Source organism: Cervus elaphus, chromosome 33 (assembly GCF_910594005.1).
Source record: "Cervus elaphus chromosome 33, mCerEla1.1, whole genome shotgun sequence".
NCBI classification, from domain to species: Eukaryota; Metazoa; Chordata; class Mammalia; order Artiodactyla; family Cervidae; genus Cervus; species Cervus elaphus.
Window position 1 is genome coordinate 37,309,891 of NC_057847.1, and position 27,151 is coordinate 37,337,041.

The 27,151-nt window shown below is 35.5% G+C and overlaps 1 protein-coding gene across 6 annotated transcripts in view; it reads right to left on the reverse strand.

Annotated features, from left to right (window-relative positions):
* SLC4A10 (solute carrier family 4 member 10) overlaps positions 1-27,151 on the reverse strand; it is a 337,954-nt gene that overhangs the window by 37,148 nt on the left and 273,655 nt on the right. For all 6 annotated transcript variants that reach the window (XM_043894685.1, XM_043894680.1, XM_043894684.1 and 3 more), the window contains 2 exons: positions 7,263-7,368; positions 1,334-1,495 (listed from right to left, as the gene is read on the reverse strand). In XM_043894685.1, coding sequence (XP_043750620.1) covers positions 1,334-1,495; positions 7,263-7,368 — 268 coding nt within the window. The remainder of the gene's footprint in view (positions 1-1,333; positions 1,496-7,262; positions 7,369-27,151) is intronic.

Here is a 27,151-nt window from a genome sequence, read left to right on the forward strand (position 1 = left end):
CTCTGTCATATTTATATTTATGTACCTCTGTCATTAAGATAAATATACACTCAATGTTTTCAAAATGAGGCATTGTGAAATAGCTACAATGGTGATTGTGCTGTTTTCAGTATTTATTTAAAATCTAAGTTTATTATGGGAATCCTGCATGGTACTATTACACCAGTGATGCAGATAAAAATCTAAGTTTATTATGAATTCCAGTGTGAGAATATTTAAAATAAAGAACAACATTGCATGGAGAGAATCTGGCTAAATTTTAATACTCTTTCTCACACAGGTAACATTTTAATATGATAAACCCCAAACACTATAAAATAAAATCTGTTTTTATTGAAGTATCACAATAGTTAAGTTTATCTGAGATATAAGTATAGCAGCAGGTAATGTTCACAATAGAGTAAGTAAATTTAAAAGTTATTTTATTTCTCATTTATTAAGGCTTCTTTGAGCAAAACCCTTAAACAATATTCAGTAATATCTGGCTTTTATTAGGATGCCTTTATGTCATACACACAAACACAAATTTCAGGAGTTTAATTAAAAAAACCAATTCTATATTAATCAAATTAAGCTTTTGGGGGAAAGAAATGAATCTTCCACCTTAGGGAAGGAAGAGGTAACAAAAACAGAAGCTTCTCTCAAACAGTTCTTAAAACATTTTCTCAGAGTAGAATTTTCATCACAATTTTTAAAGCTTGTTTTCTTGTTTCTCTTCTTTCTTTTCTGTTCTCCCCCTCCCTTCCTTCCTTAGTCCTTTTTTGGCTGAGTCAGGCCTTATAGGTGTTACTTTGCAGTGTTAAATATTGAACTAAGCTGTTTCTCTGTTTACTTTCTTTTCCAAATATGCAGATGCAAACGTGGTGGGTTAGGGGGAGGGACTGACACTTTAAAAATGAAAAAGAGGATAGTGTTCCAATGAGTCTTGCAGGGGCTTTCCCAATTACAAAACGTAACGGTGGCTCCTGTGAGGTGTCTGTCAGGCTGGAATAGTTCCCACTGTTCACTGGGCAAGAAAGTGACAATCAGTAATGCAGTGTGTGCTTCTGAGTTCCAAAAATGAAAGTCGGAAAGTGGGAGTTTATCTCTGGGATTTGAAGTTAGGAGATGAGCCTAGAGGCAATTTGCACTCCCAGCACCAGTCTCACAAAATGCTTCCTCTTCCCCACCTCACCACACCTCACTCCTAATATGGCAGCTCAATCACACAAAAACCTTTTAGTGGCCCATTTAATGACAGCAATCACTCTTTTTTGGTCCTAAAATACACATATCACCGTAACATGCTCTATGCTGGTTCACATTTTGATCAGAAAAGCTGTAGTCTAAGTACCTTGGTTGGAAAATAGCGGCTAGTCTTGAACTGCTTCAATGTGGCTGACAGAGTGACTGTGGAAAAGAAGAGGATCACTGACCAAAAGAGAACATCTGGAACGTACGGGTGCTCGTGGCCGCAGGCTCGTCCAACATACTCCCCGTGCAGTGATTTGCATTCCTGCCGGAGGAAGTAAAACAAATAGAGCTATTAAGAAAAACAGGTGGCCATAATTCTTTCAGAAAACTAATGTCTTAAGATCACTTGCAGTTGACTTGCCCAGGTTTTTAATTAAGGCTCATGTTTGGATAGGTAGTGAGCAATATGAACCATTTCTACAATTTTTGCCTTTTAAAAATTAAATCTATAAAACTAATTGATTCACCAATCATCATCTTAATTATCACATCAACCCTATAAAATAGGTGGTTGCTATTATTTCCATTTTGTATCTGAGGAAACTATGGTGTAGGGAAGGTAAGTAATTTGTTATGGCCTCACCACTGCTGGGCGGCAGCAGAGCTGTGATACAAACATGATGCCTTTGGTGGGAATATTATTGCATATTAAAGGAGAACAGTGATTCTGTAGAATCGGACACGACTGAGCGACTTCACTTTCACTTTTCACTTTTATGCACTGGAGAAGGAAATGGCAACCCACTCCAGTGTTCTTGCCTGGAGAATCCCGGGGATGGGGTCGCCCAGAGTCGGACACGACTGAACTGACTTAGCAGTAGCAGTAAAGCTCCCAAGAAAGGTGAGAAAAGCAACAACAAAAAAATACGATATATTATTACTGAAGTGAAACCAAAAGTCAAAGATGGGGCTCAAACTTAAATTACGGAACAAAAGAGAAAAAGTACTATAGGAGCAGGGCAAAGTTCATATTTACTATGACTTCTTCAGGAGCTTCCCAGGTGGCTCAGGGGTAAAGAACCCACCTGCCAATACAAGAGACTCTGGTTCCATCCCTGGGCAGGGCAGATACCCTGGAGAAGGAAATGGCAAACCACTCCAGGATTCTTGCCTGGAGAATTCCATGAACAGAGGAGCCTGGCAAACTATACTCCATGGAGTCACAAAGAGTCAGACACAACTGAGCAACTATATAACAACAACAACAACAGACTTCATGATCTTTTTTTTTTTTTTCTGGTATATATTTTATAAGCCCCTGAGGAATCATTTCTAATTGCTGTTTTAGCCATGAGGTGGCAGCAAAGTCAAAAAATTTTTCTTTCTTGGAGGAAAAAACAGCATTTTAAACAATATTATTTTGAAATTAAGACTTTTTTAAAGCTCATATTAGATTGGGTTTTACCATTTCATTTTAAAGATTAGAACATTCAATTTTAATTTTTTATTTCAAAACAGAAAAGAATGGTTTAAGTGATTCAGTGACCTTGCTAGTACTTGAGATATTCTGAACATGAATTAGGAATTGAATTGTACCATGGTACAGAAAGATCTTAGGAGAAAATATAGACTGCCAGATTGATCACCAGCAGAGACTGTCCAATGAATAAAGCCTCAAGCCCTGAAGTACCGCAGGAAACAAATACCTTTGAAAGATTCTAGACTAAATCACAGACTGCTACCTTGTTATCCAAAGACAAACCAGTAAAATCACTTGGGACAGTTACCTGTAAGGCTAGGATTTTTGAGAAATATTGTTTGTATACTTTATAATTATCTAAAACAATTCTGTTCCTTTTTCTAATCTAACTGCAAATGCTACATTTTTTGCTAGCTAAAGTTGAATTCCAATTAACCATGTTAATAGAGAGCACAGAAACTTTGCTAATTGGAAAATAAGTAAAAAAAAAAAAAAATCCCCAAGCCTTAATTATAGCTTTAGTTTTTCCTTCTCTCAAAACTCTGTTAAAATGGATAAAGTAGCAAAAACAAATCCTTGAAATTTTTAGTTCCTTCTCTTGCCCCTTGTTCAGCTTTACTAGTAAAGCAACTACTAAGCAAAGTAATGGAATATATATGTATGGAACCTAGGAAAATGATACAGATGAACCTATCTGCAGGGCAAGAATAGAGGCCCAGACATAGAGACTGGACCTGTGAATGGGTGAGGGAGAGGGTGGGATGAATTGAGAGGAGCGCGGAAACATATACATTGCTGTGTATAAAATAGACAGCTAGTGGGAAGGTGCTATATAACACAGGGAGCTCAACCTGCGGCTCTGTGGTGACCTAGAGAGGTGGGATGTTGGGGGAGAAGTTCAAGAGGGAGCAGGTATATGTGTACTTATGGCTGATTCATGCTGTTGTATGGCAGAAACTAACACAACACTGTAAAGCAATTATCCTCCAATTAAAAGTAAATTTAAAAAAAGAAGAATGGATAAATACAAAGAGGAGCTAAAAGTTCCTTTGTAAACACATTACCTATATATTTGTGATCATCTTCAATCTTTTGTGCAGATATAAAAGTCTTCCAAGTCTTGGACTTGGTTGAGTCTTGGTCTCAAATTCTTAATAATATAGAAACCATTTAAAGAATTATTTAAGTGTCTTATAAGCTATAATACATTACCGTTAGCCTGCCTCGTCACTTTAATTCAAAGCAAATTTGAAAAGTACATTTTTCTTTCTTTTAGTGGGGCAGTATGTTATTTAAAAAGGAAAAATTGTGAGCTACTATATTCTACATTTATTTTCTGGTTTATACCAACTGTACCCTTAAACACACACACACACACACACACACACACACACAAAGTCCTGAGATTTGGAAGAGAAAACTAAATCTAAATCCTGTTCTCTTATTTTGAGTCTCACATATGGTTTCACTTACAAAAATGAAAAAAATGCTTGTTGACAAACTCATTTCTACTAATTATTCTTCAACACGTTTTAAGCTTCAACAATTTTATAAGTTGGTAAAAATTAAGTTTGATAAAATAAGAAATTAGAGTTGGCATTAGTGTCCTGCCCCTTATTTATGTATAAGCTAAATATGTAATTCTGGCATTGAAACAATTCTTAACCAATTGCTAGTTAATTGACTGTGAATATTTTAAACCTTGTCTAGGAATTCCTTATAATGACAGATTTTGATATACTGCTAAAATATATATATAAACATAGAAACCTAAGTACTCTAGCTTGCTATAAAACACTTGAATTAAGCATTATTCACAATAGTCAAGATAGGGAAATAACCTAGATGTCGGACAATGGATGACTGAATTAAGAAACTATAGTATAAATATACAATAGAATACCATTCACCCTTAAAAAGGAAGGAAACATTGTCACTGCAACAACATGAATGAACCTGTAAGACATGCTAATTGAAACAAGTCAGACACAGAAAGATAAATACTGTATGATTTATCTTCCATGTGGAAGCTAAAAGTCAAACTCAGAAGCAGAGAGCAGAATGATAGTTACCAATGACTAGGGAGAGAGGAAAAATGGGGAAATATTGGTTGAAGGGAACAAAGTTTCAGTTGTGCTGGATAAATAAATTATGAAGTGCTAATGTATAATACAGTGACTATGGTTAATAATATTGCATTAACTGAAATTGCTGGGAGAGTAGATCTTAATTGTTTTCACCAAGTAAAAAGGTTGCTTATGTGAAGTGATATGTGTGTTAATTAGCTTGATTGTGGTAATCATTCACCTTGTATACATTCATCAAAACATATTTTATACTTTAAATATATAATTTTTATTTGTCAATTATACCTCAATAAAGCTAGAAAACAAAATAAACCAAGACATTTACATTAAATAGTAAATCTGTGATTTGAGATTGCTTTTCAAAATAATCATTAAATGTTTATTGAACACTTACCATGCATATAGTTATTTGGGAGAATCAAAGAAAGCTAAAGTTCTTGCCATTGCTGAGTTAGCAAGGTAAAAATTACAGTTCATGAGATATGTAACAATTCAATTAAAAATTATCAAGTGACTAATACACAGAGTAAATATTACATGACCATTTTTACAAAACTAGTTATAACAGCCATTAGCACTGTTAATAAAATTAATAAAATGCTTTTAATGATCCTGATGGTTATGCTGAGAAAAAAATAGAATAACAATTAAGACAAATCATTACGGCCCTCAATGACTTAAAATTGTAAGTTTTTTTCATTATGTAGAATACCCTTTGGTGATAAGCGCTATTTCTGGTCAAGATTAGCAATTATTCATTGCAAACAGTGCTTTTACCTAATGAAAAATAATATGAAAATTTCTGCCAGAATGTTAACACCTAGTGCAGAACTTAACAAAGGAAAAAAAAATAACCTCAGGATTAGATTTGCTTTGTTTGATTGCAAAATATTTTTCACTATACTCTGCTTGACCCTAAAACTTCTAATATTTAAAATTAACTCATGCCTAGGTAGATCAATTGTGCTATGAGTCTCTTAGAAATTTATGATTCAGGATTTGCTACTATATGTAATAAATATTATTATTTAACATTAAATTATTCAAGACTACAAAACACATAGATTAAATTATCACATTAAATAATTTAAAGATGAAATTATTGGGTAAGTGTATTGTAGGGGACACCAAGATGAGGGACAAAAGCAAGGATCTCTTAAAATATAATATCCTTATAGTTTATAAAAGGGGAATATAAATGGAAGATGCATTGCTGAATGGATCAACCATGTCTAAATTCTGAACAACTGTAGCATTCTTTCTTGTTTAGCTCATCATTTCTTTTATTGGTCAACTTAAACGGCTCTCTGAAAGGGAGAAGTTTGGTAATCTTTTTTCTAAGGAAAAATACAACAGAATAAATGTTAACTATAACAGAAAAAAAATGAAAGTGAAGACATTTTAGAGCAAATGACTAGGGTAAGAAGAAAGGTAGTAAAATATAGGTCAAAGACAGAATTTTTTAAATTTTGATTCTGAAAAAATTACTTAATGAGGAAAAGTAAGAAAAATAGGCAACAGGTCAAGTGTTCTTGTAAGAATCGAGTTTAGAGTTTTATAATTGTACAACAAAAAAGGTTTGTGTATATCACTAACTGGCTCACATGCTAAAATGTGTTTCTCCTAAAATGAACTAGAACTCATATAGTTTTATGCTGATGGTTGTAATGGGATTTGAGCTTATACAAGTAGGTAAATTGGCAGAAGCTTTAGACTGTAATGTTTGTAACTGAGAAGAATAGAAAAGAAACTAGAATGACTCAGATTTTAATACTTATTAAAAGCAGAATCTTTCCATTTTTCCAATTATGAGATTTGACTGACCAGAAGTAAAGGATGTAAATATAGATGGAAATAGGTGTGCACAAATATTACAAGAGATTAAGAAAAATAGAGACATTCAACTATGAGGGGGGGGAAAGATATCGTTAAAAAAAGGAAAGACAGAAATATTTTTAAAGGTATAAGATTTAACTTTGATAGATGAAAAATATGTTGTCATTCTCTTTCTTAAATGGAAGGAAGATAAGGAGAAAATGGAAGTGAGAAAACTCTTTCTGAGGGAGGTGCCAGAATTTTAAGAAAAGTGACTTTGGTTTTCCCCAAAAGTTCAATATTTATACCAAAATACTAACAAACATCCCTTCCCCCTCAACATATTCTGAACAGCTGGAGCAGTATTATGGAGTGAAGTAAAAACATTCTTTACACAGAGGCTGACTTAGGTCTGTCATATGGTTTAATTTAGGTCAACATTACTCTTATTTAACATGCTTTCAGTTAATCTAGTCACATTATGCCATATATGTGTGCTTTTAGAGTAATTCAGGACTACTAACTACTGGAAAAGTTTAATAATGAAAGAAAACCCCCAGTTAACTTATGCATATTTGAATGGATGAAATAAAACTGTCACTTTTGTAATAGTATTTATTTAGAATAATTTACTTTAGTGGCAATAATTCATTCAAAATGTCAAAAAAGACCTTACAGTAATAAGATTCAAGACATGTTTCACTTACCGAAACAGTTAGGTTCTCCCAAATTATGTCGGAGGCAGAAATATTGGACTCCCTCCATTCCTTCAATGTATTATTACTAGGATTATGTGGTTCCACACAATTACATCTGCAAAGACAAAACAGTATCTTTTATGAAGTAAGTATCTTTTTGTGACCAGACTTAAAATAGATGTGTAAGTGGTCCTTCTTCCCCAGTCACAGCCTTCTTCCATCTGAGAGATAAGTAGTTAGGTCATTCTAAATATTCCAAAACACACTATTTTCAGACATATGATAGATACATTACTAGGACATTACAGCACTTTTAATGTTTCCTGGAATGAGAGGTCATTCCCTCTCTGTTCTAGTCAGAGGAAATTATTTAAAGTATAGGTTAGAATACAAGGCTTTGGGGGCCTTTTAAATCAAGATGCTTTCTAAATTTTACAACAACCATTTACCCCTGAATTATAAGTGGGAAAAAATGATAAACATCCAAATGTCTTTTTATAATTTATTTTTATTAATATTGTAAAAACATATCATATATGTTTATATATATATTTTATATTCTAGAGATCACTTAGAATTATGCTATGTAATTTAAAATTAAAGCTAAGTTGAAGTAAGAACCCTGTGTATCTCAGGATATACTTTTCTTTGTGATGAGTGATAGCCTTATTAAAAATCAAACAATCAGTATGCAAAAATCTTTTGAAGAGCTACTATATATACAAGGTAACAAAATGAATGCTGAGGATAAGAGCAATCCAGTGAGAAAAGAAAATCAATCCTCTGTCATCCGCATACTCATTGGAAGGACTGATGCTGAAGCTGAAGCTCCAATACCTTGACCACCTGATGCAAAGAGCCAACTCATTAGAAAAGACCCTGATATTGGTAAAGATTGAGGGCAGGAGGAGAAAAGGACAACAGAGGATGAGATGGTTGGATGGCATCTCTGACTCAACAGACGTGAGTTTGGGCAGACTCTGAGAGATAGTGGAGGACAAGGAAACCTGGCCTGCTGCATTCCATGGGGTTGCAAAGAGTAGGACACAAGGTGAGTGACTGAAAATCAACAACTACATACAAGGTAACATGGTGAATGCTGAGGGTAAGAGCAGAAAGAATAGGAAAGATCTGGGCAACTGTTACTACTATGTAATAAAAAACAGCTTTTGCTATCACATTCTTTATAACTGTGTAAGTAAATGAGAAGACACAAGCAAAGATTATCAACAAGTTAATGGTCTTAGATGTTAACTTCAATTTATAAATGGTTTGTTTAAAAAAACTCATTAAGTCTATTATTTGCCCTTCAGAGAGCATTTTCTTCTAGAAGCATTTTTTTTTTTTAATTTTATTTTTATTATTTTTTTTTTTTTTCCAGTGGGTTTTGTCATACATTGATATGAATCAGCCATGGATTTACATGTATTCCCAATCCCGATCCCCCCTCCCACCTCCCTCTCCACCCGATTCCTCTGGGTCTTCCCAGTGCACCAGGCCCGAGCACTTGTCTCATGCATCCCACCTGGGCTGGTGATCTGTTTCACCACAGATAGTATACATGCTGTTCTTTTGAAATATCCCACCCTCACATTCTCCCACAAAGTTCAAAAGTCTGTTCTGTATTTCTGTGTCTCTTTTTCTGTTTTGCATATAGGGTTATCGTTATCACCTTTCTAAATTCCATATATATGTGTTAGTATGCTGTAATGTTCTTTATCTTTCTGGCTTACTTCACTCTGTATAATGGGCTCCAGCTTCATCCATCTCATTAGGACTGGTTCAAATGAATTCTTTTTAATGGCTGAGTAATATTCCATGGTGTATATGTACCACAGCTTCCTTATCCATTCATCTGCTAATGGGCATCTAGGTTGCTTCCATGTCCTGGCTATTATAAACAGTGCTGCGATGAACATTGGGGTGCACGTGTCTCTTTCAGATCTGGTTTCCTCAGTGTGTATGCCAAGAAGTGGGATTGCTGGGTCATATGGCAGTTCTATTTCCAGTTTTTTAAGAAATCTCCACACTGTTCTCCATAGCGGCTGTAGTAGTTTGCATTCCCACCAACAGTGTAAGAGGGTTCCCTTTTCTCCACACCCTCTCCAGCATTTATTGCTTGTAGACTTTTGGATAGCAGCCATCCTGACTGGTGTGTAATGGTACCTCATTGTGGTTTTGATTTGCATTTCTCTAATAATGAGTGATGTTGAGCATCTTTTCATGTGTTTGTTAGCCATCTGTATGTCTTCTTTGGAGAAATGTCTGTTTAGTTCTTTGGCCCATTTTTTGATTGGGTCATTTATTTTTCTGGAATTGAGCTGCAGGAGTTGCCTGTATATTTTTGAGATTAATCCTTTGTCCGTTTCTTCATTTGCTATTATTTTCTCCCAATCTGAGGGCTGTCTTTTCACCTTACTTATAGTTTCCTTTGTAGTGCAAAAGCTTTTAAGTTTCATTAGGTCCCATTTGTTTAGTTTTGCTTTTATTTCCAATATTCTGGGAGGTGGGTCATAGAGGATCTTGCTGTGATTTATGTCGGAGAGTGTTTTGCCTATGTTCTCCTTTAGGAGTTTTATAGTTTCTGGTCTTACATTTAGATCTTTAATCCATTTTGAGTTTATTTTTGTGTATGGTGTTAGAAAGTGTTCTAGTTTCATTCTTTTACAAGTGGTTGACCAGTTTTCCCAGCACCACTTGTTAAAGAGGTTGTCTTTTGTCCATTGTATATCCTTGCCTCCTTTGTCAAAGATAAGGTGTCCATAGGTTCGTGGATTTATCTCTGGGCTTTCTATTCTGTTCCATTGATCTATATTTCTGTCTTTGTGCCAGTACCATACTGTCTTGATGACTGTGGCTTTGTAGTAGAGTCTGAAGTCAGGCAGGTTGATTCCTCCAGTTCCATTCTTCTTTCTCAAGATTATTTGGCTATTCGAGGTTTTTTGTATTTCCATACAAATTGTGAAATTCTTTGGTCTAGTTCCGTGAAAAATACCGTTGGTAGCTTGATAGGGATTGCATTGAATCTATAGACTGCTTTGGGTAGAATAGCCATTTTGACAATATTGATTCTTCCAATCCATGAACACGGTATGTTTCTCCATCTGTTTGTGTCCTCTTTGATTTCTTTCATCAGTGTTTTATAGTTTTCTATGTATAGGTCCTTTGTTTCTTTAGGTAGATATACTCCTAAGTATTTTATTCTTTTTGTTGCAATGGTGAATGGTATTGTTTCCTTAATTTCTCTTTCTGTTTTTTCATTGTTAGTATATAGGAATGCAAGGGATTTCTGTGTGTTAATTTTATATCCTGCAACTTTACTATATTCATTGATTAGCTCTAGTAATTTTCTGGTAGAGTCTTTAGGGTTTTCTATATAGAGGATCATGTCATCTGCAAACAGTGAGAGTTTTACTTCTTCTTTTCCTATCTGGATTCCTTTTACTTCTTTTTCTGCTCTGATTGCTGTGGCCAAAACTTCCAACACTATGTTGAATAGTAGTGGTGAGAGTGGGCACCCTTGTCTTGTTCCTGATTTCAGGGGAAATGCCTTCAATTTTTCACCATTGAGGGTGATGCTTGCTGTGGGTTTGTCATATATAGCTTTTATTATGTTGAGGTATGTTCCTTCTATTCCTGCTTTTTGGAGAGTTTTAATCATAAATGAGTGTTGAATTTTGTCAAAGGCTTTCTCTGCATCTATTGAGATAATCATATGGTTTTTATCTTTCAATTTGTTAATGTGGTGTATTACATTGATTGATTTGCGGATATTAAAGAATCCTTGCATTCCTGGGATAAAGCCCACTTGGTCATGGTGTATGATTTTTTTAATATGTTGTTGGATTCTGTTTGCTAGAATTTTGTTAAGGATTTTTGCATCTATGTTCATCAGTGATATTGGCCTGTAGTTTTCTTTTTTGGTGGCATCTTTGTCTGGTTTTGGAATTAGGGTGACGGTGGCCTCATAGAATGAGTTTGGAAGCTTACCTTCATCTGCAATTTTCTGGAAGAGTTTGAGTAAGATAGGTGTTAGCTCTTCTCTAAATTTTTGGTAGAATTCAGCTGTGAAGCCATCTGGTCCTGGGCTTTTGTTTGCTGGAAGATTTTTGATGACAGTTTCGATTTCCTTGCTTGTGATGGGTCTGTTAAGATCTTCTATTTCTTCCTGGTTCAGTTTTGGAAAGTTATACTTTTCTAACAATTTGTCCATTTCATCCAAGTTGTCCATTTTATTGGCATAGAGCTGCTGGTAGTAGTCTCTTATGATCCTTTGTATTTCAGTGTTGTCTGTTGTGATCTCTCCATTTTCACTTCTAATTTTGTTAATTTGGTTTTTCTCTCTTTGTTTCTTAATGAGTCTTGCTAATGGTTTGTCAATTTTGTTTATTTTTTCAAAAAACCAGCTTTTAGCTTTGTTGATTTTTGCTATGGTCTCTTTAGTTTCTATTGCATTTATTTCTGCCCTGATTTTTAAGATTTCTTTCCTTCTGCTAACTCTGGGGTTCTTCATTTCTTCCTTCTCTAATTGCTTTAGGTGTAGAGTTAGGTTATTTATTTGGTTTTTTTCTTGTTTCTTGATGTAAGCCTGTAATGCTATGAACCTTCCCCTTAGCACTGCTTTTACAGTGTCCCATAGGTTTTGGGTTGTTGTGTTTTCATTTTCATTCATTTCTATACATATTTTGATTTCTTTTTTTATTTCTTCTATGATTTGTTGGTTATTCAGAAGCGTGTTATTTAGCCTCCATATGTTTGAAGTTTTAACAATTTTTTTCCTGTAATTGAGATCTAATCTTACTGCACTGTGGTCAGAAAAGATGACTGGAATGATTTCAATTTTTTTGAATTTTCCAAGACCAGATTTATGGCCCAGGATGTGATCTATTCTGGAGAATGTTCCGTGTGCACTTGAGAAAAAGGTGAAGTTGATTGTTTTGGGGTGAAATGTCCTATAGATATCAATTAGGTCTAGCTGGTCCATTGTGTCATTTAAGGTTTGTGTTTCCTTGTTAATTTTCTGTTTAGTTGATCTATCCATAGTTGTGAGTGGGGTATTAAAGTCTCCCACTATTATTGTGTTACTATTAATTTCCTCTTTCATACTCGTTAGCGTTTGCTGTACATATTGCGGTGCTCCTATGTTGGGTGCATATATATTTATAATTGTTATATCTTCTTCTTTGATTGATCCTTTGATCATTATGTAGTGTCCTTCTTTGTCTCTTTTCACATCCTTTATTTGAAAGTCTATTTTATCTGATATGAGTATTGCGACTCCTGCTTTCTTTTGGTCTCCGTTTGCATGAAATATTTTTTTCCAGCCCTTCACTTTTAGTCTGTATGTGTCTCTTGTTTTGAGGTGGGTCTCTTGTAGACAGCATATATAGGGGTCTTGTTTTTTCTAGAAGCATTTTATACAAATCGTATTTGAGCTCCCAGGTTAACCCACATATACTACAAAACTTAAAAATAGGTTGGACTACTATTTTAGTGATATTAATTGAACTGTAGAACTCAACAACCATTATTTCTATAGGAAAATATATTACAGTTTCTACTTGATAAATTCCTTTGCCTAAGCTACAGTCTCTCTTTCTACATCAGGAATTTTAGTCTGTTCTTTTTTATCAGTACTCATTCATTTTTCAAAGCATACTCAGTGTCTATGATTATAAGAAATTCTACTTGACTTGAGCAACACAGACAGGCCTGCTCCTAGTCTCACTAAGGATGTATTCCTACCTGGGCTCACTTGGGACTGGGGCACTAAAAAACAGAAGATTCCAATGAGAAAGTTGTTAATGAGGATTTTAAGGGAATGAGAGAAGGAAGCATCAGCCACTATGAGTAGCTGCAGTGACCACTGTGGTATCAGAGGGAGGAGACATAGCAAAAAGGAAACAAAGGTCTTTGAGAGGCAGTAATAGTCGCTCATTAATGCAATTTGTTCAAATCTATAGGTTCCCAAGCCCCAGATTAGTTGTACATAATCACAGAACACAGCCCTTTGTGTCAGAAAGCTTTGTGCTTTACTGGTTGTGTGGCATGGGAAAGTTATTTAAGTACTCTGAACCTTGGTTTCCTCATAAAGTAAAATGAGGACTGAAATGCCTATCTAGCAGAGCTATTATGACGAATATGTAACATGATATATATTAAATGGCATGTATACATGTATGCATTTTATAATTGTTGCTCCTATCATCATCATGATTATCATCATTATTTTCCGGTTCATTTTTTGGTTTTTCATAATCTGTAATAAAACTGTTAACTTTCAATTGATGTAATACAAAAAAGAACAATAGGCTTTTCTCTAACATGCTGATATTCTTTTTTCTTTTGTTTCCAGTTCTTTAAAGAGAATTAAATTCTGACCAGCATTAAAATAGTTTCACTACTATTACTAAGAATCTATCAAAAGAAAGAAAATTCCCATTCAACTTTGACTCTGAGTCACTAGATCACTAGGCAAATATAGTAAAGATAATATATGAATAGAAAGAATAATTTCATTTAAAAATAGATTGAATTATTAAAATTACATTAAAACCATTAAATCACTGAATATTTTCTAAAATTAAAAATCAGATTTGGCTTCTAGCTTAAAAAAGAGGACTGAACACACATGTTTATTTTGTTATTACCTAGAATTCACTAAGCTAAGGAATAATATAAAAAGAGACATGAGGAGAAACATCAAAAAGAGAAATATGTAAACAAATGGAATATGGAAGTCATATGAAAATAGGATTTTTGAAAAAGCAGAACAGAAGAGAAATACTAACAATAATAGTACCTTTACATTTAATCCTTAAACTAGGTTGTCACATGAATATATTGAGACACAAGTGACATGGCCAAGTTTACACAGCTAGAAACTCCAGAGCCAGAATTTAAACCTAGGTAGTCCTCTCTTACTAACTCACTCATAAATATATGTATATATTTATATATGAACAGATATATGTATTTATATATATGAAATTTATAAATTTATATAGGATATATATATTTACATAGGATATATATATGTGTGTGTGTGTGTATATATACACTTCCAACTGCAGTAAAAGAGGGAGCTGGCCTCCTGAGTAGAATATCAAGGAGGGTCTTGACTAAGAGAAGAGTTTATACTCAAAAAAGAAACAGAGTAAACAGCTGGAGCCAAAAACATGAGAACTTGTTTAAAGTTTGACTATACAATAGTTGATACCAGAAATCCATCCCCAACTGCTAGAGACTTAAATACATACCGCTCCAAGCATAGCCTCAGTCTTTTCTCTAAGCAATACCATCAATACTGTAAGGCAAAATTACTTTGGACCTAGAGGTCTCTATTGAGTGAAATCACCAAATCCACCAAAATTTGAAATTCCACCAAAGAAGGAATGAAAACAAAAAGTTTATTCTTTGCAGATTTTAGTTTTTTGTGCATGTGTCATTAATTAGAAAGCATAACTTGTAAGTAAACAATAAGATATGGGATGAAGGAAAGTGGGCTTCCAACCTCAGAAAGCAGTGAAAGGACTCTCAGAATGACAAATGTAGTAGAGCCCAAGAGTAGATCACAGAGGAAGTGAATCACAAGATGGATGAATGGAAAGTTCCACTCTCTTTCCCCCACAGAAACTGCAATTTAACAATATATGGACCAAAATACTGTAATGAGAATTCTAGAATCTAGTCAAGATGTTGCAGTACCAGAGTGCAAAGCTGTGAAAAGCCACATTCAAATGGATAAGAAGGGCAATTTCACTTCGATTGCCTCAGCCCCTTTTCTAAGCTGGCACAGTTCAGCAGTGGTAGAGAATAACCCGGCTCACACATTTTACAGTGGGGGTGAGGAGAAAAGTAGAGGCTGTGTCTGACGTTCCAGCTCTTCAGAGGGCTATTGAGGAACTGGTATCTGTCTTGTCTAATTCAGAACCCTGACAGAACCACTGCAGTTTGGATGCCTTGGTGCCACTGAGAACAAAGAAGAATGGATAAACTGGCTTTCAGGGACTAGGATGGCTCAATGCAGTTAGGGGTAGGAGAACAATCTGAGGCTTCTCCCTCTGGAAGGAGTGAAAGGAGCATATGTCTGATGTTCACGCTCTTTAAAAGAGTGCAGAAGGGGCTGGTATCTGTCTCACCTAACTTAGGACGCTGATGGGGAGTCAGCACACAGCAGAAATCTGGAGGCCTCTGAGAACAAGGGACATCATAGCAGCTTGCTACTGTAAAACCAGGACTTCCTAGGTGGTGCGGTGGTAAAGAATCTGCCTGCCAATGCAGGACCTGCAGGAGATGCAGGTTCAATCCATGAGTCAAGAAGATCCTCTGGAACAGAAAATGGCAATCCACTCCAGTATTCTTGCCTGGGAAATTCCACGGACAGAGGGCCTGACAGGCTATAGTCCATGGGGTCATGAAGAACTAGACACAACTGGACATAAACACATATTATAAAACCAGAGAACTTGCAGTACCACAGAGTGACCCCAGGTAGAGCAAAAAATTATGAGTCCCTGGAAAAAGAAATCAGCCAATTCTACCTAATTGAGAAACTTCACACACAGGCTCAAAGAATTTGCATTCCCTTCCCTCTAAGAAAAGGTTACAGAGACCCCCAGAATCTCTAGTCAAGCTGATTAGAAGTCTTCTGCAGAAAGGGCCAGTCTATAAAGGCTATGAGATGTGGCTTTTATGTCGTGTGCCAATCCTAAAACAAAGTTATGGGATACATGAAGAAACAGGGAAACATGACCCAAAAGAATAAAATTAATCAAATTAATCTTAAAGAAATGGAGGCATATAAATTACCTGACAGAGAATTAAAATAACCATTATAAAGATACTCTATGTGATCAAGAAAATGATGCATAAACAAAATGAAAATATCAGCAAAAAAGAAAATATTAAAAAGAACAAAACAGAAAATTTGGAACTAAAGAATACAATAATTGAAGTAAAAAAATTCAGTAGGAGGATTTAACATTAGGTTCAATTAAGCTGAAGAAAGAATCAGTGAACTTGAGGACAGGTCACTTGAAATTATCCAGTCAGAAGACTAGATCAGAAAAAAGAATGAAACAGAGTGAAGAAAGCCTGAGGAACACATGGGATATCATAAGCAAATCAATATACGCATCATGGGAGCCCTGGAAGAAGAAAGAGTATAAGTGACAGAAAGCTTATTTAAAGAAATAGTGCCCCCAAACTTTCCAAAACTAAGGAAGGAAATTATATCCATATTTAAGAAACCCAATGAAAAAAAAAAAAAGAAACCCAATGGATTCCAACCATAGTAAATCCAAAGAAATCCACACTAAGACACATTATAATCAAACTGTCAAAAGGAAAATACAGATAAAATTCTCACAGCAACAAGAGAAAAGTAAATCACCATGTGCAAGAGAAGTCCCATAATACTATCAGTGAATTCTTCAGCAGGAACTCTACAGGCCAGAAGGCAGTGAGATGATATATTCAAGGTGCTAAATGGGAAAAACTGCCAAACAAGAGCACTATATGTAGCAAAAAAAAAAAAAAAGTGGTACTTGAAAAATGAAGGAAAAATAAAACCTTCCCATGTTTTTTAAAAAAAAAAAGGTGAGGGAGTTCATCATCACTATAACTGCCTACAAGAAATGCTAAAGGAATTCCATCAAGCTCAAACAAAAGGATGCTGAACAACAACATAAGAGCATATGGAAGTATAAAGCTTGCTAGTAAAGGTAAATATACAGACAAATACAAAATACTGTAATAATGGTACATAAATCACTTTTAATTCTGGTATAGGGGTTGAAAGACAAAAGTATTTTTAAAAACTATTACTATAAAAATATGTTAATGGATACATAATTTAGAAGGATGTAATGTTTTGACATCAGTAACAGAAAGTATAAAGAAGAGGGAGTCAATGTGAAGAGTATTTATATGCAATTAAAGTTGTTTTACCAGCTTAAAATAGATTGTTGTAAATATATGATGCTTTATGTAAGCCCAATGGTAACCACCAAGAAAGTACCATTTTGTGTAGGACATCCACAAAAGAAAATTAAAAATGGATCAAAACATATCACTACCAAAAGGAATCAACAAAACACAAAGGAAGAAAAAAAGAGAGGAAAGAGGGTGAAGGATAAATATAAGACAGAAAATAACTAACAAAATGGCAATAGTAAGTTCTTCTCTATCAATAACTACTTAAATGTAAATGAATTTTACTCCCTAATCAGAAGATACAGAGTGGTTAAATGGATTTTAAAAAATCCAACTATATGCTCTCTAGAAAAGATTTTTGATTTAGGAACACACATAGAGTGAAAGTTAAAGTATAGAAAAAAATATGCAAATAGTAACTGAAAGAGCAGGGGCCAGGGTGGGCCATAATCATATTAGACAAAATAGACTTTAAGTCAAAAACTGTCAAAAGAGACAAGGAAGGACATGATAAACGATAAAAGGGTCAATTAATTGGGTTGATATAACAATTAAAAAGATATATGTACCTAATAGCAGAGCACCCAAATATAGGAAGGAAACACTGACAGAACTGAAGGGAAAGATAGATAGTAACACAATAATATTAGGAGATTTCAACATCTTACTCTAAGTAATGGATAGAATCCAGATAGAAGATGAATAAGGAAACAGAGGATTTGTAAAATACTATAGACCAAATGAACCGAATATCATATACAAGGCATTTCATCCAACAGCAGCAGAATATACAGTCTTTTCAAGCACATACAAACCATTCTCCATAAAAGATCACATTTTAGGTCACAACCTAGTCTTAACAAATTTGAGAAGACTGAAATCAAAGTAAGTGTCTTTCAAAGCACAGTGCAATGAAACTAGAAATAAAAAACAGAAAGAAACTAAAAAATTCACAAATATATGGAAATTAAGCAATGCATTCTTGAACAACCAATAAGTCAAAGAAGATATCAAAAGAGAAATTAGAAAGTACCTTAAGACAAATGAAAACAAACAAAAAAATACTAAAACATAGGATGCAGCAAAAGCAGCACAAAAAGGGAAGTTTATAGCAATAATTGCCTATATTAAAAAGATGAAAATTCTCAAATAAACAACCTAACTTTAAAACACGAGAGACTAAAAAAATAAAAACAAACTAATCCCCAAGTTAGCAGAAGGAAGGAAATAATAATCATCAGAACAAAAATAAATGAAATAGAAAATGGAAAAACAATAGTAGAGATCAATGAAACTGAATTTTTTTTCAAAAAATCAAAAAATTTGACAAACTTTTACCTAGACTAAGAAAAAATTAAGAAGACTCAAAATTATTAGAGAGGAGATATTACAACTAATGCCATAGAAGTTAAAAAGATTATAAGAGATTATTATGAGACATTCCAAGCCAACAATTTGGATAGCCTGGAAGAAATGGATAAATTCCTAGAAACATGCAATCTACCAAGACTGAATCATGAAGAAATAGAAATTCTGAACAGACCTATAACTAGCAAGGAGACTGAATGGGTAATCAAAAACCTCCCAACAAAGAAAAGCCCATGACCAGATGGTTTCACTGGCGAATTCTACCACACATTTAAAGAACTGGTGCCAATCCTTCTCAAGCTCTTCCAGAAACTGAAGAGGAGGGAACAATTCCAAACTCATTTTATGAAGCCAGAATTACCCTGATACCAAAGAAAAAGACATCAAAAGAAAACTAAAAAAACAATATCCTTAATGAATATAGATGCAAAAATCTTCAACAAAATATTAGCAAACTAAATTCAACAACACATTAAAAGGATCATAGATTATAACCAAGTGGGATTTATCCCTGAAACACAAGAATGGTTCAACAAACAAATATCAATCATTGTATTACACCACATTAATGGAACAAAGGATAAAATCATATGATCAACTCAATAGATGCACAAAAAGCATCTGATAAATTCAACATCCTTTCATGATAAAAGTACTCATCAAACTAGGAGTAGAAAGACATTATCTCAACATAATAAAATCTAGGTTTGACAAGCCCACAGCTAACATAGTAAACAATGGGGAAAAACCAGAAGTTTTTTCTCTAAGATAAAGAACAAAACAAGGATGCCCATTCCTGCCATTTCAATTCAAAACAGTACTGAAGGTCCTAGTTAAAGCAATTAGGTTAAGGAAAAAAAAAAAAAAAGCATCCAAATTGGAAAGGAAGAAGGAAAATTATCTCTACTTGCAGATTATATAATCTAATACAAAGAAAACTCTAAAGATCACATACATACTCATGCACACGCACACACTGTAAGAATAAATGAATTCAGCAAAGTTGCAGGATCAAAATCAACATTAAAACATTAAAAAACTCAGTAGTTTCTATAAACTAGCAATGAATAATCTAAAAAGGAAATTAAGAAAACAAACCCATTTACAATAGCGTCAATAGGAATAAAATACTTAGAAATAAATTTAACCAAAAATGTGAAAGACTGTACACTTAAAACTACAAAACACTGCTGAAAGAAATTAAAGAGGGCACAGATAACTGAAAAGAAAGAAATGTGTTCATGAACTGGAAGATTTAATATTGTTAAAAATACCCACATTACCCAAGGTGATCTACAAATTCAGTGCAATCACTACCAAAATATCAATGACATTTTTTATAGAAACAGAAAAATTAATCCTAAAATTCATATAAAACCATGAAAGATTCTGAACAGTCAAAAGAATCTTGAGCAAAAAGAACAAAGTTGGAAGTCTCACACTTCCTAATTTCAAAATATATAGCAAAGCTAGAGTAAAAAAAAAAAAAAACAGTATGGTACAGGAACAAAGACAGATTATAGACCAATAGAACAGAACAGAGAGCCCAGAAATAAACCTTCATACAGTCAAAGATCTTCGACAAGAAAGGCAAAACTACACAACGTGGAAATGTTGAAGTCTCTTCAACACATAATGCTGGGAAAATTGGATATCCACAAGCAAAAGAATAAAACTGGACCTTTTATCATACACAGAAATCAATTCAAAATGAAGAAAAGACTTAAACATTAGACCTGAAACTAAAAATTTTCTAGAAGAAAACAGAGGGGGAATGCTTTATTACATTGGCCTTAACAATGATTTCTTGGATATGACACCAAAACACAGGTAATATAAGCAAAAAAATAGACAATTGGACTACATTAAACTAAAAAGCTTTTACATAGCCAGGGAAAGAATAAGCAGAGTGAGAAAGCAACCTATTGAATAGGAGGAAATACCTGCAAACTATATCTGGTAAGATATTAATATCCAAAATGTATAAGAAGTAACTACAACTCAACAGCAATAAAACATACGTTTAATGGTGCAACCATTATGAAAAACACTATATAGTTTCCTCCAAAAAATAAAAAGGAGCTACAGGATCCAGAAATCTCATTTTTGGATTCACAGAGACTTGGATCTTGAAGACATAGTATATTCCCATATTTATTGCAGCATTGTTCAAAATAGCCAAGAAGTAGAAACAATGTAAATATCCATCAACAAATGAATGAATTTTTTTAAAGTGTGGTTATATACACAATGGAATATTATTCAGCCATTAAAAAAAGGAAATTCTCTCATATGCAGCAACATGGATGAACATTGAGAATATTGTTTAAAGTGAAATAGCCAGCCACGGAAGGGCAAATACTGTATGATTTCACTTACATGAGGTATTTAAAGTAGTAAAACTCAGAATTACAAAGTAGAATTGTGTTTTCCAAAGACAGGAAGAGAGAAATGAGGTATAGAACTTCAGTTATGCACCATGTATAAGTTCTAGAGATCTGCCGTGCAACATCTGTTGTACTATATACTTATACTTCTAATAAGCAGTTAACAGGGTAGAATTATTGAATTCTTGGGAAAGCTTGAGGACATTCAAGCACAGAAGGCTGGAGAAAGGGCAGTTAGCAATACAAGGGAGGGGAAAAAAAGCTTTACAAGAAAAACATGTTCCAAGGAGGAAGAAAACAGAAGTAAACATAATGATTTTGAGCAGCTCATGAAATGTTGAAAGTAAAATTCATTTTATAATGATGTTATGAACATTGTTGGGTTTTCACTCTTCACTATTAATAACCTCAGATATGCAGATGACACCACCCTTATGGCAGAAAGTGAAGAAGAACTAAAGAGCCTTTTGATGAATGTGAAAGAGGAGAGTGAAAAAGTTGGCTTAAAGCTCAACATTCAGAAAACTAAGATCATAGCATCCAGTCCCATCACTTCATAGCAGATAGATGGGGAAACAGTGGAAACAGTGGCTGACTTTATTTTCTGGGCTCCAAAATCACTGCAGATGGTGACTGCAGCCATGAAATTAAAAGACACTTGCTCCTTGGAAGGAAAGTTATGACCAACCTAGACACCATATTAAAAAGCAGACATTACTTTGCCAACAAAGGTCCATCTAGTCAAGGCAATGGTTTTTCCAGTGGTCATGTATGGATGTGAGAGTTGGGCTATAAAGAAAGCTGAGTGCAAAGAACTGATGGTTTTGAACTGTGGTGTTGGAGAAGACTTTTGAGAGTCCCTTGGACTGCAAGGAGATCCAACCAGTCCATCCTAAAGGAGATCAGTCTTGGGTGTTCATTGGAAGGACTGATGTTGAAGCTGAAACTCAAATACTTTGGCCACCTGATGCGAAGAGCTGACTCATTGGAAAAGACCCTGATGCTGGAAAAGATTGAGGGCAGGAGGAGAAGGGGATGACAGAGGATGAGATGGTTGGATGGCATCATCGACTCAATGGACATGGGTTTGGGTGGACTCCGGGAGTTGGTGATGGACAGGGAGGCCTGGCGTGCTGCGGTTCACGGGGTCACAAAGAGTCGGACATGACTGAGCAACTGAACTGAACCAAACTGATACATATTTTCAGTTATTTTCTTAGGACTTGCTGTAGGGATTACCACATACATTCAGTTATTAGGCTCCATTAACTGCTGGGTGATTGCTCTATTGTTTTGTTTGTTTGTTTTTTTTATCAAGATTTTTAAAAAATTAATTTATTGATTTTAATTGGAGGCTAAGAAACCTAGGGCATAAAACACTCTGGTGTCATGATGCAATTAAACTCTAGCTTCTTGCAACTGAGGTCATTGTTTGAGTTTTTTCTGACCCTTTAGCTTTCCTTTCCTAAGGAAAGAGGACTTTCCTTAGCTGTCTCTCTTTCCCTGGTTCTCTCTGGTATAGTAACTGCCCTGTTGTTTGGTCTGTCTGTCATAAAGTTACCTACCTTCTATTAATTGCTTCTTAACAAAACTTCCAATATTTTAAAAATTTAGTTAAAATTTTATTTTATATGTGAGTAGAGCTGATTTACAGTGTTGTGTTAGCTTTAGGTGTATAGCAAAGTGATTTACTTATACATATACATATATCCATTCCTTTTCAGACCCTTTTCCCCTATGGGTTATTATAGAATACTGTACTGAGTACAGTTCCCTATGTTATAAGTAGGTTCTTGTTGATTGTGTTATACACAGTAGTGTGTATGAGTTGATTCCAAACTCCTAATTTATCTCTCTCAACTTTCTTCATTGGTAACCCTAAGTTTGTTTTCAAAGTCTGTGAGCCAGTTTCTGGTTTGGAAATGTTCATTTTTTTTTTTTTTTTTAGATTCCACATAAAAGTGACTTATGCCCTTAAAACAATTTCTATTATTGCTTCCTAAAATGATTTTTTAACAGTACAGTTGTTTCACCAGTACTTAGAGGGTCCTTAGAGTTCCTTATGATACCATTCTGAAAGAACATTGTTTTCTGAATGCCAAAGGAGTCACAATACTAGAGCCATAGAGAAGAAAATGTAACCTAAGCACACTTTTTGACTAGAGTGAGAAATAATTACATCGATGTAACTATGTAAAGGTTTATTAAAATGTGGGTTGAAAAAAACATTTTAGAACCAATCTTTACACAAATTCAGTGCAGTTTAGTTGCTCAGTCATCTCCAACTCTTTGTGACCCCGTGGACTGCAGCAAGCCAGGCTTCCCTGTCCATCACCAACTACTGGAGCTTGCTCAGTCATGTCCATTGAGTCGGTGATGCCATCTAACCATCTCATCCTCTGCCGTCCCCTTCTGTTCCCACCTTCAATCTTTCCCAGGATCAGGGGTCTTTTTGAATGAGTCTGTTCCTCGCATCAGGTGGCCAAAGTATTGGAGCTTCAGCTTCAGCATCAGTCCTTCCAATGAATATTCAGGACTGATTTCCTTTAGAATGGACTGGTTGGATCTCCTTGCAGTCCAAGGGACTCTCAAGAGTCTTCTCCAACACCACAGTTCAAAAGCATCAATTCTTCGGCACTCAGCTTTCTTTATGGTCCAACTCTCACATCCATACATGACTACTGGAAAAACCATAGCTTTGACAAGACGGACCTTTGTTGGTAAAGTAATGTCTCTGCTTTTTAATATGCTATCTAAGATCGTCATAGCTTTTCTTCCAAGGAGCAAGCATCTTTTAATTTCATGGCTGCAGTCACCATCTGCAGTGATTTTGGAGCCCAAGGAAATACAGTCTCTGTTTCCATTGTTTCCCCATCTATTTGCCATGAAGTGATGGGACCCAATGCCATGATCTTCGTTTTTTGAATGTTGAGTTTTAAGCCAGGTTTTTCACTCTCCTCTTTCACTTTCATCAAGAGGTTCTTCAGTTCCTTTGCTTTCTGCCATAAGGGTGGTGTCAACTTCATATCTGAGATTATTGATATTTCTCCCGGCAATCCTGATTCCAGTTTGTGCTTCATCCAGCCTGGCATTTCTCATGATGTACTCTGCATATAAGTTAAATAAGCAGGGTGACAATATACAGCCTTGATGTACTCCTTTTGCAATTTGGAACCAGCCTGTTGTTCCATGTCCAGTTCTGATTGGTGCTTCATGACCTGCATACATATTTCTCAGGAGGTAGATAAGGTGGTCTGGTATTCCCAGTTCTTGAAGAATTTTCCACAGTCTGTTGTGATCCACACAATTAAAGGCTTTGGCATAGTCAATTAGGCAGAATAGATGTTTTTCTGGAACAATCTTGCTTCTTCAATGATCCAGTGGATGTTGGCAATTTGATCTCTAGTTCCTCTGCCTTTTCTAAATCCAGCTTGAACATCTGGAAGTTCTCGGTTCAGTTACTATTGAAGCCTCACTTGAAGAATTTTGACCTTTTATTTGCTAGCATGTGAGATTAGGCAAATTACTTAACACTTAACTTTGGTTACAGACTAAAAGACCACTACAATAGAATAAGAGGTAGGGAGATAGGAGGAGGAACAGAGAATTGAAAGGAAAGATAGATTTATTTATCTCTTCTTACAAGTGTAAAAAATTAATAAACAGCAACCTCAATTAAATAGCCTTGGGAGACCAGATAGGGGAGCCTCACCTCTGATACAACAACAGACCCCAATAATAAGAAGAGACATTTTCTCTTCTTCTCTGGTTCATCCAATTCAGCCAATGAAATGCCATGGACTGTTTGGTCACTATGGCCCTCCCAACTTCGTTTCCCCCTTTAGAAGAGTTCTCCTTTCCATTTTTGCAGGGAACTTACATGTTGCTATGGTTGCAGATCCCAAATTGAAATTCTTCGCAGGTCCTGAATAAATTCTTTTTTTATTTTGCTAGAGAAATAACTGGTAGTCTATTTGTTGTAGGTCAACAATTTAATGGCCCTTAAGAGGATCCCCAGAAAGCCCCCAAGAGCTCTGAAGCTGGTGAGCCAACAGGTGTGGTACCAACACTGAGCCTATTGCTTCTCACTGCTTTTCTCACCAACCCTGGAGTTTGAGGGTGGGTCTTTCTCCTGGATCTGAGCTTCCATCTACTTTGCATTTTGAAGCTCTCCAGGTTTTACTCAGTATCTATTTTAAGGTTCCTTCCTTTCTGGTTAAGGCCTTGTTCTGTATGTGAGTATTCATTTGGCACTTTGATCTGATTTTGAAGTCAGACTGTTCCAGCTGGAACTGGCTAGCTTTCGGCCCATTCCTTTTGGAACATGGGATGTTTCACTGGAGCTATGCCGATTCAGCCTTTGGCCCCATTCCATTTTGAATAGGGGCTGTTATATTGGAACTGTGCTGAGCAGCTTTTGGCCTGGCTCCTCTGGGACCAGACTGTTCCCTTAGAACTGGCTGGTATTAGGCCTGTAGGCTATTTGCACTGTTTATGCTATCTGAGCTATTTGAGTTACTTGAGCTGCTTGAAAATTATTCTCTTACTCTAGAGAAAACCCTCCAAGATTTGGGATCCCAGTTATCTAAATATTTTTAGGGTACCCCTCTTACAGGGACTCTAGCCAATTTTTATTTTAAAATCATGATTCTTCTTCAGGCACATTTCTAACTAAATGTATTGACCCAATCAAAGGCAACGTATAGTATCTATGGCCATTATGAGAAATTTTTGAAGTTCCCTTAACTTTTCTTAGGCTGAATTGGACAACCACAGCTCTAAAATTTCCAAAACTGAATGGAATTCATATTTCAATCAGTCATTTGAGGCTTCCAAATGTTATTAGGAGCTTAAAATTACCACAGCACATAATAAGATTTGAAGATTTACTGAGGCAAACAAACAAAGAAAAAATGGCTTCCTAAGCCTCATGATCTTCTTCCTTGGCTTCTTTATCTCAAGCCTCATCTCTTGTGCTATCTTCCTCCTTTCCTGCTGTGCTATATACAGCTCTATTTGATGGCTCAGATGGAAGGAATCTGCCGGCAATGCAGGAGACCTGGGTTCCATCCCTGGGTGGGAATGATCTCCTGAGGAAGGGAATGGCAACTCAGTCCAGTATTCTTGCCTGGAGAACTCCATAAACAGAAGAGCCTGGTGGGCTACAGGCCATGGAGTTGCAAAGAGTTGGACATGACTGAGTGGCTAACACATAATCTATATACCCTTAGTTCCTCCATACTAATTCTCTCAATGAAGTTTCCTTTTTCTCTGAAACAACACACTCCCCCTTTCCTCTGAACTTGTCCCTTAAAATTAAACGTTCTAAGGATCCAGAGGTTAAATGCTTAATTTCTTCTACTGCCTGGATTAAAGCAGAACTGCCAGCCATAGCCAAAGATTTCCCTAAAATAAATGAAGATTCTTACAAATTTGTTCAGGGATTTAATACTCAGTCAAATTTATCAACTGGGTTTCTCTGACTAATATCAACTAGTTCATATACTTGTCATGATGACCAGACTCAGCATTAGACGAAAAATGCCAACTGGGAAAATCCTGAAAGGTCTCTAGAATTACAAACAGAGAGCAGCCCACTAACCTTATATGATCATGCTAAGTTGCTTCAGTGGTGCCTGACTTTGTGTGACCCTATGGACTGTAGCCTGCTAGTCTCCTCTGTCCATGGGATACTTGAAGCAAGAATACTGGAGTGTATTGCCATGGTCTCCTCCAGGGGATCTTCCCAATCTAGGGATCAAAGTCCCGTCTCTTAGGTCTCCTACATTGGCAGGTGGATTCTTTACCACTAGTGCCACCTCGGAAGCCCCTGGGCTGGAAACTTGGATTTTCTAAATTTCATGTCCATCATTTGAAAAGTGATGGTGTTGGACTTTTCAGTACATGGTTAACTATTTTCTTGTTAACTCTTTGCTTGAGATAGTTGAACCTCAATTTCCTTCTAAGGCCCTAAAGGATACAGTGATAATCAAGATAGGTACAGTCCCTGTCTTATAGAACTTGGGGTTGAGTGATAACAAAAGCTGACATTATTTTTATAGGCCCAGTACTATGCTAAGTGCATCATATGCACTATTTCATTTAATCACACAATCCTACCAACCGAGGGATCGAACCCGCATCTCTTATGTCTCCTGCACTGGCAGGCAAGTTGTTTACCACGAGTGCCACCTGAAAAGCTAATTA